Consider the following 16,557-nt stretch of genomic DNA (forward strand, 5'->3'; position numbering starts at 1 on the left):
TCCTGCTGACACTGCAGGAGTGGAAGGGCGCGGCGAACACGCGGTCCCAGACCCTGGAGCGGCGCATGCGTAGCACGCGAGCGCTCGGCTCGGATAGGAAGAGTCCAAGTGTGAGGGGAGCGGGCTGTGGATTCAGATTCTTTTTCGTTCTGCAATAGGAAGCGACTCCTATCCTTTTCCTCTTCGATCATATCTTAATTTAAAATGTAATGCTTGACGTGTGGCTCTGCAGGAAGCGAGAAAGGGGCTAGAGTGTTGTCAAACTCTTCTTCGTCCTTCAGCACCCCTCCCGGGGGCCGCGGGTTGGACGGTCCCAGGTCAGGGCGCGCGGGGGAGGAAGCGGCGGAGCCGGCGCCAGCGGCGGCTGTCAGAGCTGGAGAGGGGCCGGGCGGAGCGGCCATGGAGGGTCAGCGCTGGCTCCCGTTGGAGGCCAATCCCGAGGTGAGCGCAGCTCGGATCTCGGCCTGAGGACTCGGGCAGGGACGGAGGGAACCGGGCTGCCACAGCTAGTCCAGGGCAGTTTGTCTCTAAACCGTGTTCTCTGTTTCGTTTTCAGGTCACCAACCAGGTGAGTGAGGTGTCTGTCACTCGGGACCCCGGAGTCCTCCCTGCCCGCCTACACCTTCACGCTCCCTAGGAGTCTGGGATTTAATTCCGTGAGGGCCCTTCCTGCCCTGCTTCAGGCGGGGATGCCTCTTTTATGGCTGTCTCCCTGCCCACCTGGCTCCTGGAGATGCTTCCAGCTGCCTCAGCCCCTCTGTTTCCATTCCCTCGTCATCCTGTTTCTTGGGGTCTCTGAGGTTTGAGGGCCGTTCACCCTATATTCCTATTCCTCTTCCCTCTTCGTTTTGCCTCCTGTAGTGCCGATTCCATAATTTTCCCACCCCTGTACCTTCAGGGTGACTAATTTGCCTACACTACCTGACTCCAAGCTTTGTAAACTCGCCCACCCAGTCCTTGTAATTCCACCCACCGCCTGCACTATGAAATCATCTTCCAATCATCTTCTCTTGCCCCATCCAGTCACTTCTCTTCCCCGCCACACCCCCTTTCTCTTCCAGTCTCTTTAAACTGGAATTTAGTTGCTTTTCTGCCATAGAATTCTCAATATGATCATTTCCACGCTATTCTTTGCAACCTACAACCCTTAAAGTTCGTCCGAGTATCCGAGGTTTGAGTTTGGGGAGGGATGAGGGAACATCTCCCAGCCACTCGATTGAAAGAACAGTAAGTGCTACCAGGTATAAACTTTTGATTTCCTTAGGTGTATTTTGTCTTACCCTGTTTTTCATTCTTAACAGCTCGTTGACTTTTTACTGCCCTGCTAGTTTATCGTATGATACACTTTTCCCCCCATAATCTTCCTTCTCATCACCAAGGAATAATGATTCATCATATACTTAATTGATTTTTGGCTTTCAAAGCTTCTAGAAAATTCCTTATACAAAGAAAGTAGATAGAAATGCTTTATCTTAATATTGGCAGCAAACCCTTTATCTTCTCATTGAGGCTGATAAGCTTTGAAATGACTTCTTGCCCCACCTGTTGTCTCTTTAGTAATCTAGAAATGTGCAAAGCTTAAAGCCCAGCGTATATCTTTTATATTATTCCTGAGGCGGTGTTTCCTATAGATGTCAATTTTCTTTTGTTTCCCTCGCTTTGAAATTTGCTGGGTTTTTTTTGTCTTAAAGCATTTTGACCACTTTGCAAAGAGAAAAATCTTCAGGCCAAAGAAGTTAGTGTTTGCAAGTTCTAATTTAATGCCATAGGAAAGAGGCATATTTCTCTCAGACTTAATTTAAAACTATTTTTACATGTTTTGTGAAAAAAATGAATTTACCATTTATCTCAACTCTGTTCTTTTCCATTGAACTCTGTTCTTTCACCAGTACCACACTGTTTTGATTACTGTAGTTTTTTTTTTTTTTTGAGGAAGATTAGCCCTGAGCTAACATCTGCCGCCAATCCTCCTCTATTTGCTGAGGAAGACTGGCCCTCAGCTAACATCCGTGCCCATCTTCCTCTGCTTTATATGTGGGACGCCTGCCACAGCATGGCTTGCCAAGCGGTGCCATGTCCACACCCGGGATACAAACCATTGAACCCCGGGCCACCGAAGCAGAACATGCACACTTAACCGCTGTGCCACTGGGCCAGCCCCTGATTACTGTAGTTTTATAGTGAGTCTTGAAATCAAGTAGCATGAATCCTCCAACTTTGTTTTTTGGGTTTTTTTTTTAAGACTGGCCCTGAGCTAACATCTGTTGCCAATTTTCCTCTTTTTTTTTTCTCTCTCCAAAACCCCAGTACATAGTTGTATATCCTAGTTGTAAGTCCTTCTAGTTCTTCTATGTGGGATGCCACCACTGCGTGGCTAGATGAGCGGTGTGTAAGTCGGTGCCCAGGATCCAAACCAGTGAACCCTGGGCAACGGAAGCAGAGCACTTGAACTTAACCATTGCACCACCGGGCCAGCCACCCAACTTTTGTTCTTTTTTTGGAGTTGTTTAGACTATTTTAATTACTTTGCCTTTCCATATAAATTTTAGAATCAGTTTCTACAATTTGTGATTTTGATGGTGAATGTTTGTGGAAATCTATAGATATATTTTGGGGAAAATTAACATCTTAGTATTGAGTCTTGCAATCCATTAAGATGGTGCATCTCATCATTTACTTGGGTCTTCTTTGATTTCTTTTAACAGTGTTATGTAGTTTCAGCAGGTAGATCTTGCACATATTTTGTTAGATTTATACCAAAGTATTTAATGATTTTTGGTGCCATTGTAAATGATACTGTTTTTAAATTTCAGTTTCTAATTGTCCATTGCTGTGTATAGAAATACAATTGATTTTTATATGTTGACTTTGTATCCTGCTGCCTTGCTAAATTCACTTATTCTAGTGGCTTTTTTTTTTTTGTAGCTGCCTTGGGATTTTCTAAATAGACAGTCATATTCCCTGTAAATAGACTGTTTTATTTCTTCTTTTTCAATCTGTATGCCTTTTATTTCTTTTTCTTATTGCACCAGTTGAGACCTTCAATACAAAGTTGAATATGATGGGGACAGAGGACATCCTTGTTTTGTTCTGGCCTTTAGGGGGAAAACATTTCATCTTTCATTAGATATGTTAGTTGTAGGGTTTTGGTAGATGCTTTTTATCAGATAAGGAAGTTCCTATCTTTTCCTAGTTGCTGAGGGTTTTTATCATGAATCAGTGTTGAATTTTCTCAAATGACTTTTCTGCATCTCTTAAGATAATCATTTAAGGAAGAAAAACTACCAGTTTTACATAAACATAGAAGAAGGGGACAGTTCTCAACTCTTTTTATGGCCAGCATTACCAGACAAGCCATGATAAGAAAAACTGCCCATCACTATCCCTCAGGAACATGGATGTAAAAATCCTTAACAAAATATTAGGAAATAGAGTGCAGCAGTATGTAAAAAGGATAATGTGTCATGACCACGAGCTGTTTATCCTGGTATTACAAAGCTGGTTCACTATTTCAAAAGTCAGTCAGTGTAAATAACCATATCAACAGACTAAAGACAAAACTATTTAGATAGTATTTTTATTTGTTTTAGTAAGATGTAAGCTAATATAACTGAAAGCTTATGTTCTGTGATTCAGCTGGTATTTGACTTTATTCCTAAGTAATCTTGATAAACTATAAAACACATTTACTCATTAACATTAATTAAATAATATTTGGCGGACACCTTTTATAATACCAGGTATCTGAGCAGAAGCTACTTATACTTTGGTGATTAAAATATTCATGGTTTTCTGCTTTTCAATCCACTGGGAAGACAAACAATAAACAAGTTAGCAAAAAAATAAATTAGCAATTATTATAAGTGCAGTGAAAAAAATTAGCAGGGTACTGTGATGACACCGTCTGGGAAAACATAATAGGTTGGATGGTGACAGGAGGTCATTTTGAGGTGATGTAAACAGAGAAAAGATGTTATTAGTATATAATTGTACGCTATTTCTGACATGCTTTGGCATGGTTCAGTTTGTTTTAGATTTATTTATTAAAGAAGTAATGTACTTTTGGTGGGAGAATGGGCAAATATGTAAGAAGTGATTAGTTTTAACCAAAATTTTTGTGGTTGTTTCTTTATTCTCTCTGTGTTAGTGGCAGAACCAAGAATAGAAAATGAATAGAAATTTAATTAACTGACTTAGAATTTGGAGAATTAATAAATTAAGCCACAGATAAACCCCAACAACAATATCTATACTACCCTTTCTTATTTCATCAACTTAAAAGAATCATAGGCCTTTTACTTATCTTAATTTCACTGTTACCATTGGGTAGTTGCGTGTGTTATTATTGTACTCTTAGTTTGAGCAAATACTGTTTTATGTTCTAATGTTGCCTAGTTTCTATAAGAATGATCAACACATGTCTGCTATATGCAGATCATTATTAACCGTGAGACCTTAACTAGTATCCATGTATCTCAGTAAATGTGGTCAGCGTGATTTCTTTTGTTGGTGAATATGCTGTCAGTCCCTTCAAAGAATATTTTGTCATGCTACAGATAGAACTTAGAATAAAATCAGTTAAGTGATAGAAAAAATTTATTGAAAAATTTGAACTTCTATTTATATGTGCATTTAAAGAAGTAATAGCAGCTTGTAGCTGATGGAAAGTTACAGATAATTAAGCATCAGGAATGATAACCTTTTTAAAAAGTACAGTTTGTGATATGGACAATCATGACATGTCTTTTTATGACCATACTAGATTTTCATCTTGATTATGTTTTGTGACTTGAGTACAGTACAGCCACATTATGTGTATTTTAAATATTATTGTGTATTAGAACCAGTCATTTTTGATATGGAACCCCCCTAGAAATATTCCCAATTGTAATTTTATTGAAGAGGCAACATATTTTCTGGCGTGATGTATAATGTCCAAAGGAAAATAAATTTACTTTAAGATAACTATTTTATTTAGCTTCGATGCTTAGAGTTAGAAAAAGAGTTAGGGATCATATGCTGGGTTATTGCCATAAACATACAAAAATTCGCTAGTTAGTAGATCCTATCTTAGAAAAAACGCCTTGTTACCTTGTCCCCCTGTAGCTACTGCCTCATCTCTATTTCCCTCTTTATAAATATTCCGCAAAGAATTATTCATAGGAGCTGTTGCTACTTTCTCTGATTTCTCTGATTTTTTTCTGTGTTCACTCCTGTCTAGCTGCTTCTATCCTCACCATTTCAAGTAACTACTTTTGTCAGGTTTACTAATTACTTTTCCAGATCCAGTGATCTCCTATCTGTCACCATATTTCTTGACCTCTCAGCAACATTTGGTAGAGGAGCCCACTTCATCCTTCTTCAAAGTTTATCTTTTCTTGTCTTCTGTGATAATTCTGGTTTTCCTCCTGTTTCTATGACTGCTTCCTAGATTTGTCTTTGCTACATCATCTCCCAACTTCTAAGGAGTTCCTCGGAACTTTGTCCAAGACTGCTAATCTTTTTTATGTGCATTCTTTCCCTAGTGATGTTTTCTATCGTATAGCATTAACACTATCGATTGTCACATAATTGGTCCCCTGTTCCTCTAAGCCCTGACTTCTCACCAAATTGGAAACCTTTATTTTCAACTATTTCTTTGATATCTCCATTTGGATGTTTTATAGATACCTCAAACTTAACATGGCTGAAAAAGAAATCGTGATTTACATCCTATCACCTCTCCTCCAAACCCATTTCTTCCGCATCTTCCAAGGGCACCACCATTTATGCAATGCCTAAGTCAATGGCATTGATTCTTTCTCACAACTATGCAACTTTGAAGAGACCATACTGTAATGATTTGATTTCTTAGGTTTGAATCTCTGCTCTAAGACCATGGCAGTTACCTAACCTCTTTGTACCTCAGTTTCTTAGTTTGTTATAATCTCTTCTAATCTTAGAAAATTGTTGTAAAGATTAAACAAATTACTACATCTAAAGTATGTAAAACATTGTGTAAAACAAAGCACACACTTTGAATGTTAGCTATTTTTAGTATTCTTGTCTTTTCCTAACTTCTCACATCAATTGATCTGCAGTTCTTGTACATTCTTCTTTCAAAATGTATTCTAAATCTGGCCATTCTCTCCATTTCTACCACAACATCCCAAGCCACCATCACCCTTAATTTGGACAACCACAGTAGCCTCCTAACTAATTTTTCTGTTTCTCCCTTTACTTCCCTAAAATCTGTTCTTCATATACGTACACCCAAAATAGTTTTATAAAAATGCAGATCACATCTTGTGTCTCCCTGTGTAAAACACTGAAAGCACAAAATGGTTTTCCACTGCTTGTCCTTAGAATATAATTCAAGCTTCTTACAGTGGCCTGATGAGGAGGTATAGCCTACCTCTCTCCCATTCGTGCTGGGCTCCTGTCTTTGAATGCCAAACCAGGTCTTGATGTAGAGTCTTTGTACTTCCTCATCCTTTGCTTGAATTGTTCTTATCTGGGTTGTTTCATGGCTGGTTCTTTCTTGTCATTTCTTTCTTAACTCAGTCTCCTCCTCAGTGAGTCTTTCCTTGATTACACAGCTAAAATGCTGCTTTCCCCGCAAATCTGTGCTGACATCATGTCTTGTTTTATTTTCTTCCTAATAACTTACCACCTTGTGAAATGATGTTGGTTATGTATTTATCTGTTTGTTGTGTGTATCCTACCACTAGGATGCAAATTATATGAGAGCAAGGCCATGTCTGAAGTACTAAGAATGGTGCCTGGCCCATAGGATGCTCTCAACAAATAGTTATTGAATGGAAGAATGAATAAATCTTACATAGCTGCTTTCCTGCTCCAGAAAATCTTTCTCAAAATTATCTTTAATGTGGTCATGAATCTTTTACTTGAATATTTCAATGAGCAGCATTCTGTCTCATAAGGTGGTTTAATTTTTTATTGTAATTATGAAAATAATATAATTAGAAGAATTATATTTCTTTTTATTGAAAAAAAATCTGCTTGTCTATAACTACCTCCAGTTGTCCATCAGTCCTCCCATTGAAACCGTACAGAGTAAATCTAATTGCTCTTACATGATATTACTAAAAATATCTGGGATGAGGATCATAATAATTTAAGTCTTCTCTGAACATGCCCAGATTCTCCAGCTGGGATGTCTTCCAAAACCTTATCATTCCCGGTCACCTTCCCTTGAGCCTGCTTCTGTTTGTCATTGTCCTTCATAAAATAGGCTTCCCAGAGCTGATATCATATTCCACTCTGAATAATCTGTGTTGAATATAGTGGATTACATTATTCTGAATAATTCTTTTTTTTTAAAGCAGCCCAGCTTGCATCACTTTTGTTGACAATTGTGTATTGAGTCCATATGGAGCCTGCAGTGAAGTAAACTCTTTTTTTTCTTAATCTCCACATAAAATGTTTTCAGTATTTCCCCATTCTGTACTTAAATAATTTTATCTTTTTGTTTGTTTTGCTAAATCTCTATTAGAATTCATTTGGCTAGTTTCCAGGCTTTAAGAACCATTATTTTCTCATGTGACTATTTAGTTATTCTTCTAGTCCTGCATCTAGCAATTACTACTTGTATACTTTTACCAATGGTAATATCAAGCAATTGCTAGACAAGTATAATTCCTGTCATAACCCAAATCATTAATAAATAGTAACAAGGCAGAATTTGTTGTTGCCCTGAGCAGGCTGTTAAAGACTAGAGAAAGTGGCTTTAGAACAAATTTGAAAGGAAGGTGAATTTTATTTTTCAGTTTTTTTCTTTTTTAATTTATAGAATCAGGGTTTTTGTTATTTGACTATAATCTAAAGAATGAGGAGGAATACATTGTAAATTAGGGGCAGAAGCTAACAGTTTTTCAGATAGAAAACTCCAGTTGTGTGTGAGAAACCTGGAGGGAAGAAATGGTCGTAAACCCTTTGAGAACTTGAGTTCATTGTGGCTAAAGATAGAGAACAAAGTACAATAAACATACTTTAAGCAGTGGGAGATGAAGCTAGAAGAGTAAATAGGTAGCAGAACACCCAGAGCTTTGCATGTGGGTTCTGGGAGCGTGACCTTGAAAAATCATGTAACCTCCCAGACTCAGTTTTCTCATTTGTGAAAGGATGCAATAAAACCTGTCTTGCCAGGTGCAGTAAAGGTGAAGAGCATTAAAGCTCCTGGCATGGTTTCTGATACATGATACTCTTAAACAATATTTACAAGTAATTTAAAATATTCGTCGTTCAGTGGGAAATTTATCATTGGACCATAGAATAAAAAGGATAAGTTGACCAAGGTTCTTTTATGGGCATGTATTCTAATTTACTGATTATTTTTTTTGATTGGCCAAAATTTTAGAGGCATTGTGAAAATTATTGAGCTAATCAGTCAGAATTTTTTGTTATTTTCTTACCCAGTGTTTAGAGAAGCCGGAAGATGGGAATTAGAGGTTACAGAAGTCTCTTTTATTTGGCTTGATGCAAACAGGATGCTTCTACTTGTGTAGAGATAGCTTTGCAAATACATATGTAGAATACTTTTCTTTGTGAGTAGTCTGGAGAGGTTTTTTTGGTTTAGTTTTAAGACTTATTTTGGATCTTCTCCCGGTTTTGTAAATTTAAATAAAATACACATGTGTATCAGTTCTATAGATTTGTGTCTTAGAAATTACTCGTAACTCTTGTAAAAATAACACTTTTCAAAAATACTGGAAAATAGAAAGTTGAGTTCACACCACCCAAGCTAACTGCTGTTAATGTTTTAGAGAATTTCCTTCTAATCTTTCTCTATTTGCATATGATTATCAAACAAGTGGGGTTCTTTTTTTTTTTACTTATAAAAGTAGGACAGTTTCATGATTTAAAAAAAAGTGAGAGGTAAGAGTTGAAGACCCTTTTCCCACCCTTTCTCCACTTCCCAGAGGTAGTTACTATGAATAGCGGCTTTTATTCTTTTTATTCGTATGATGACTTCCTGTGTGAGTCTGACTCATAACAATCTGGAGTCAGAGGATGCAACCAATGACTTAATAGATATTAATGAATTGAACACCTTTATATCAATCTCACTTGAGTAGCAAATGAGTATAACGTTAAGGGAAAAGTATGATTCCAGTTAAAATGTACTCGTTTTTATATTTAACCTGCTATTTAATCATCGAGTTTGTTCTCAGTTTGATAGTAATTAGTCTCACTACAGTTGCTGCCTTTGGAAGTCGGTACTTTTTATACTCATTACCTTTGGCTGAAGTGAAGTAAGTTTGCAACTTATTTCACTGTGGTAAGGTACCAATTTTGGCCAGACCGTTTTTTCACTGAGATGTTTAACTGTTACTTTCAGTTTGTAGTACAGATGTGAAGTTACTGTTATGTGTACCATCTTGTTTTATAGCTTTAGAACAATACAGCTTTTGGGATACATAAAATTAACGAATTTAAATCCTCTTATCAGGGTTTATGATACTTTTCCTTGACAGTATGCCTTTTAGGGCCATCAATCCTGTGTAGGTAGTGTTTGGAGTTGATTAAGTGAATGCCTGATTTTTGATTTGGAGCCAAATATATCTTTCCTACTTCTTTAACTTGGCACAAGTAAAAACAAATATTTATTGGATATTCATTATAAACATAGCTTAACGGACGTATGTAGACATAAAGGTGGCTAGATTATCTATTAAAATAAAGATGTAATTTTTTTTTTTTTGCTGGGAAAGATTTGCCTTGAGCTAACGTCTGTTACTAATCTTCGTCTCTTTTTTTTTCCTCCCCAAAGCCCCAGTATGTAGTGTTTATTCTAGTTGTAGTTTTTGTTTTGTTTTAAAGATTTTATTTTTCCTTTTTCTCTCCAAAGCCCCCTGGTACATAGTCGTATATATTTTTAGTTGTGGGTCCCTCTAGTTGTGGCATGTGGGACGCTGCCTCAACATGGCTTGATGAGGGGTGCCATGTCCACGCCCAGGATCTCAACCAGCAAAACCCTGGGCCACCGAAGCGGAACGCACGAACTTAACCACTTGGCCACGGGGCTGGCCCCTTGTTGTAGGTCCTTTTAGTCCTTCTACATGAACTGCTGCCACAGCATGGCTACTGACAGACGAGTGGTGTGGTTCCACGTGCAAGAACCAAACCCACTGTGCTTAAGTGGAATGTGCTGAACTTTAACCACTAGGCCGTCAGGGCTGGCTCTAAAGGTAGAATCTTCAGTTCAACAAATGTAGCTTGAGTGTCTGTGGTTCCGCCAGATACAGTGCTAGACAATGGGCTTAAAAGATGAGTAAGACACAGTTCCTTCCCTTGACTTTGCAGTCATCTTTAATCCTTTTTGGTTTTCAAATAGAATTGAATATTGAGAGGTACAGACTAAGAATTTTGGAGAAAGTGGAGAAGGGAGAAGAAAGTAATTTGGAGTGCTTTACTGAACTTTATTAAAGTCTGGAATGATGAATATGAATCAGATGAAGGATAGGTATAATGTGGAGGAGTCTGTTGATTTCTCTGTTCCCAAACTGTTGTAGAGCATGTGACTTGATGAGCCTAAAAGATGTTGAGCTTATTCTACCAAGAGAAGCTTTTTAATTCATGGTGTTGGGAAAACTGTACAGCCACATGCAAAAGAATGAAAGTAGACCATTCCCTTACACCATGCACAAAAATCAACTCAAAATGGATTAAAAACTTGAATGTAAGACCCGAAACCATGAGACTTCTAGAAGAAAACATAGGCAGTACGCTCTATGACATTGGTCTGAGCAGCATATTTTCAAGTCCCATGTCTGACCAGGCAAGGGAAACAAAAGGAAAAATGAACAAATGGGACTACATCAAACTAAAAAGCTTCTGCACAGCAAAGGAAACCATGAACAAAATGAAAAGACAACCTAACAATTGGGAGAAGATATTTTCAAACCATATATCAGATAAGGGGTTAATATCCAAAATATACAAAGAACTCATACAGTTCAACAACAAAAAGCCAACAATACAATTAGAAAATGGGCAAAAGACCTGAACAGAGATTTCTCCAAAGAAATATACAGATGACCAACAGGCATATGAAAAGATGCTCAACATCATTAGCTATCAGGGAAATGCAAATCAAAAATTACAATGAGGTATCAGCTCACTCCGGTCAGAATGGCTATGTGGGGACTGGAATGGCCACCCCAAGATATGTCTCTTTGGCATGAGGACTATTTGAGGCTGGTTTCTTTGCAGACAGGAAAGCAACTAAAAAGTAGAACTAAATCTCTATCTGTAAAGGTGCTGGTTTCTTTGCAGACAGGAAAGCAACTAAAAAGTAGAACTAAATCTCTATCTGTAAAGGTGCCTCCCTCTCTGTACCAGGAAGGAGAAAGGAGATGACCTTCTCTCTACAAACTCTTAATCAACGCCAGAGGCAAGGACTTAAATCTGTATTTTATTGTGCTTGTCTGGTAACCTCCTGTAACTGACTTCCTTCCCCCTCCCAACGTTGGCATTTCTTTAAGGATTAAGCATCTTTCCTTAGGCTAGGAACTGATTACTGCGCTCACCTGTGATCACCCAGCTCAAGACAATAGACTTGCCTCCTGCTACGCCCTCAGAGATAGCAGACCACTATCTACTGTGTCCATCAAGCGCTGTTCGGACAGGGCAATCTTGTGACTGTTGTGGGAGGGACATTTCAGTCATATGTGAAATATCCTGTTTGGGGCTATATAACCACTCTGTGCACCCCACTCCTTCGGGAAGAAAGGCCCCGGGCCATGGTCCTCATAAAGCTTTGTTTAATTTTCTCTTGCTGTTCTATCTCATGTGAATTTAATTTGTTCTCGGGCCAGTCGAACCCACATTAGATAGAGGAAAAGTCTTCCTCCCCTACAGCTATAATTAACAAGACAGGAAACAACAAATGTTGGAGAGGGTGTGGTGAGAAGGGAACCCTTGTTCACTGCTGGTGGCAGTGCAAACTGGTGCAGCCACTATGGAAAGCAGTATGGCGTTTCCTCAGAAAGTTAAGGATAGATCTACCATATGATCCAGCTATTTCACTGCTGGGTATTTATCCAAAGAACTTGAAAATACAAAGGCATAAAGATACTTGCACCCCTGTGTTCATTGTGGCATTATACACAATAGCCAAGACATGGAAGCAACCTAGGTGCCCATCAAGGGACGAATGGATAAAGAAGATGTGGTATTTATACACGATGGACTACTACTCAGCCATAAGAAATGACAAAATCCGGCCATTTGTGACAACATGGATGGACCTTGAGTGTATTATGCTGAGTGAAATAAGTCAGAGGGAGAAAGTCAAGTACCATATGATCTCACTCACAAGTAGAAGATAAAAACGACAAAAAAAAAAAAAAACACACATAGCATTGGAGATTGGACTGGTGGTTACCATTGGGGAAGGGGAGAGGGGGGAGGGCAAGAGGGGTGATTAGGGTCACATGTGAGGGGATGCACTGTAATTAGTGTTCTGGTGGTGAACATGATGTAATGTACACAGAATTTGAAATATGATGTACATCCGAAAAAATTAAAATTAAAAAAAAAATTTAAAAAAAGAGAAAAAAAGAAAAATATCTAGAACCTTGTTTTTGACCAACCATGTTATCATTAAGTAGGCTTTCTTCTGTGCAGACAGAGCAATGGAGGGCTATGGAGAGTAGCTCTTTAAACAGGGTCTTGTCTTACAGAACCTGGCTGTGTGTGAGATGAATAATGCTGTTTATGTAACATGGCATAGTTTCCATTGGTTTCGGAAGACCTCATTTGATCATCAAAGTACATATGATCATTCTTCAGGAAGAAATACCCAAGACACCTTTTTATTTTTAAGTTTCAGATAATGTTAGATGAGTAGATACTATAATATACTCTTGAGGTAAGGTATAATGCATTTTTAATACAAATTTTTTTCCTCTGTTCCTTTTTTTCTATAATCTAAAACTTATTTTGTGATGGTGCACTTTTAAAAATTAGTGGCTTCATTCAGTATAGACATTTACTAAGAATTTATTGTGAAATTGATGTAATTCTCATTATTTTGTTTTTTCTTTCTCTTCTGCAATAGATTAGGGTCTGACATTTTATTTTCCTGTGAAATCTTAAGAGTTTCAAAAAACCACTAATTTTTTGTTATAGTTGTTTTGCCAGATGTAAGAGAGGCAATGAAGTTGAGTAGATTTCATTGTGTACTAGACATCAGGAAGCCAGTAGTTTACTTCTTATATCAAGCATTTTCTGGTGTTCACACAAGTCACTGGACTTTTTTGGCTTTGTATACTCTGTTCATTGATATAATTCATGATATCTATCTGTCTGATATCTATCTATCTTTAAAACTTAAGCATCATTTTTGGTAAGTAGGATAAATATTTTGATCTTGTACTAAAATAATTCTTTATTTACTAGAACTTAAATGCATCTCTTTAAAAATCAAGTGCTGGAAATGAGTTTAACGTATCAACCAAATCGACTGGTATGTGTTTGGTGAAGTCTTGACTTATGTTCAATCCCAAAGTAATGAACTTTGAAGAAAGGAATTTTGCTTACTGTATTATAAATTTTAAGTGTTTGTTAATTGATATAAATAGATGACCCTCTCTTCCCGTCGTATTCATGGAAACTTGCTTTACATCATTCTTATTGAACATCAGTAATATTTGTACCTCGCGTTCCCTTTTGTGTATTGGATACACAGTGCATACATGTTTTTTCCCTGTTAACGCTATACTGTTTTTTCATTCCTTTTACCAGTTTCTCAAACAATTAGGTCTACATCCTAACTGGCAGTTTGTTGATGTATATGGAATGGATCCTGAACTCCTTAGCATGGTTCCACGTCCAGTGTGCGCAGTGTTACTTCTCTTCCCTATTACAGAAAAGGTAATTGTTAAGTAAGATACAGTTTCCAGTAAATGCAAAGTTCTCTTTCAATGATGAATTAAAAATCTGATCTTCTTTAAGAACAGATAACTCCCCTCTTCCATAAATTGAGGAAATTTAGGAAGTGGGGACATCTTAAAAATCTCGTTTTATTGAAGAGATGATGTTTAGATTTTGATTTATAGATTGACAATAAAGCCCTGAGTTAGTCTTTTAAACTTGGGTAGTTTTTTTCCTTTATTAAATATGATTAGTTTGACTCAACTGTATTTTGATGTGACATTTAATCACATTTTGAAGTATATACTTTAGAAATGTTAAGTACTAGAATAATCTTAAATGTCTTAGAAAATTTATGAATAAAGAATATTCAAAATTTCAATATATAAAATATGGAAATTTTTTTCAACATATATGTAAAAAGAAATCTTTTTGGCTTGTTTTAAGGAAGTAGGTGTAGCTAATAACATGGATTAGATTATTTTCAGAATTAACTTGATTTGGGTGGGAGTCACTAAACTTAAATATAGTTTAATTGGCAGATTTAGAATGTGTTGGGTATTATAAAAAGCTATTCTTAGATTTCTGTATTTAAATTCAAATCCCTATATTTCAGGCCTTTCTTCTAGAATGATGTCCTGTAGATATATGTATTATGGAGCCAGAACTTTTAAGTTCATTTAAAAACATCTTTTGAGTCTATATCTTTCTGATTTTTATTTTTAAACTTAGAAACAATAGGATGAGCTCGGTAGTTGTAAAACATGAAGAAGTAAATGTTTGGGAAGAAATAAGCTGCTGGTAACTGGGCATATGCATGCTGAGGCCATCTTATTTTTGAGGAATAAACGGAGCCAAGTCTCAGAGAAATTAAGAATTAGGCTTTGCTCAGTTCTAGAAATTCCTGGATAATCTTCTTTATGCTAACAACTAATTAACTTCAGTTTAAGATAAAATGAAAAATACTGAAATATTTATCTGTTGTGTTTAAGCGTTCCACAAAACAAATAATTAAAGAAGGGATATTTCTTCATAAATGCTGTTTGTAATATTCATAGAAATTTAGAGTTAGGAATTTCTCAGTGGTTATCCAGTATTAGACTAAACTCCCACTTTTAGTGATGAGGTGGTGATTATTCTGAAATTTGAGCAAGGACAAACTCTTAAGTTTACTCTCTTGTAGTTCAGTGTTATTTTCACTCTTTTCCTTTTTTCTTTTTTTTCTGAAGAAGATTCACTCTGAGCTAACATCCGTGCCAGTCTTCCTCTATTTTTTAGTATGTGGCCCGTCAGCACAGCATGGCTGCTATCAGAATGGCATGGGTCTCCACCTGGGAACTGAACCCAGGCCACTGAAGTGGAGTGCACCAAACTTAACCACTACGCCACTGGGGCTGGCCCTTCACCGTTTTTGGTTACTAAAATAAGCCAATAGATAGCTATTCCAAGACCCTGACCGTAGGAAAAAGTGGAAAAACATCAGCCACTTAAAGCTTAAGCTTTCTTAGTTGGTATGATACAAATGTGAGTTTATGATCTGAATTGGAAATTTCCCAAACCATTGATTTTTAGGCCTATCCTTTTTTTCTTTTAAAGAATAAATGGGATTTGAGCTCCTTCATTTAGTGGGTCATCAGTATTAAAAAAAAAAAAAGAAAAAGCATGTTGGGGCCTGCCCCATGGTTAAGTTTGCATGCTCTGCTTTGGCGGCCTGGGGTTTCGCAGATTCACATCCTGGGTGTGGACATGGTACCGCTCATCAGGCCGTGCTGAGGTGGCGTCCCACATGGCAGAACTGGAAGGACCTACAACTAGAGAGTGTAACTGTGTACTGGGGGGCTTTGGGGAGAAGAAGAAAAAGGAGAAAGAAGATTGGCAACAGATGTTAGCTGAGGTGCCAATCTTTAAAAAAAAAAAAAGCGTATTATCCTTATCAATAGGACTTCTTCATTTAGTGGATCACCATTACTGAAAAGTACCTCATTGTGCCTATTGCTAGAAAGAACACAATTCTAAAGTATTTATATAAGTATTTCTACTTACTTATGTAAGGAAAGAATATAGTGGCACCTGCCACTTTGTGATGTCTCTTACAATTTGGTAGATCCTCATTTCAGCTCATAAGTGACATATTAAAGACACTCGAAGGATGTCTAGTGGATATTTTAGAGATACAAAGTGTTTTAGTCTCTGTTCTAATTTATAAACTGATTGTTGTTGCAAATAGCTTAAGCATTCTGATAGCAAAAGAACTGTCACAGATTCCTTATTACCCTTTAAAGTTAGTTATGGTGTTTTATTTATTTATCTATTTATTTGAGGAAGATTAGCCCTGAGCTAACATCTGCTGCCAATCCTTCTCTTTTTTTTTGCTGAGGAAGACTGGCCATGAGCTAACATCCGTGCCCATCTTCCTCTGCTTTATGTGTGGATGCCTACCACAGCATGGCTTGCCAAGTGGTGCCATGTCCGCACCCGGGATCCAAACCAGCAAACCCCGGGCCACTGATGCAGAATTTGCGCACTTAACTGCTGCACCACCAGGCCAGCCTGGCCCCTAGTTATGGTGTTTTAAATGTGTGGTTTATAGTAGTGCCTACCAGCCAATGAATCATACATGAAGAGGCTATAAATCTCTTTCTTTCTTTTTGTTATCTCTTGACCATGGGTTTTCACTTC

General features: G+C 37.5%; 1 protein-coding gene across 3 annotated transcripts in view; it reads left to right on the top strand.

Moving 5' to 3' along the window:
• The first annotated feature begins 305 nt into the window (after positions 1–305).
• The window catches only part of UCHL3 (ubiquitin C-terminal hydrolase L3), a 53,186-nt gene continuing 36,934 nt past the window's right edge, over positions 306–16,557 (top strand). Inside the window, exons 1-3 of one of the 3 annotated variants that reach the window (XM_014859997.3) lie at positions 321–441; positions 557–568; positions 13,750–13,878. In XM_014859997.3, coding sequence (XP_014715483.1) covers positions 400–441; positions 557–568; positions 13,750–13,878 — 183 coding nt within the window. In that variant the 5' untranslated portion in view covers positions 321–399. Of the gene's footprint in view, positions 442–556; positions 569–1,052; positions 1,228–13,749; positions 13,879–16,557 lie in introns of those variants that run through there. The other 2 variants (XM_070519962.1, XM_070519963.1) reach the window with 2 other exon arrangements.

The sequence above is a fragment of the Equus asinus genome, chromosome 11 (assembly GCF_041296235.1).
Source record: "Equus asinus isolate D_3611 breed Donkey chromosome 11, EquAss-T2T_v2, whole genome shotgun sequence".
Classification (NCBI taxonomy): Eukaryota; Metazoa; Chordata; class Mammalia; order Perissodactyla; family Equidae; genus Equus; species Equus asinus.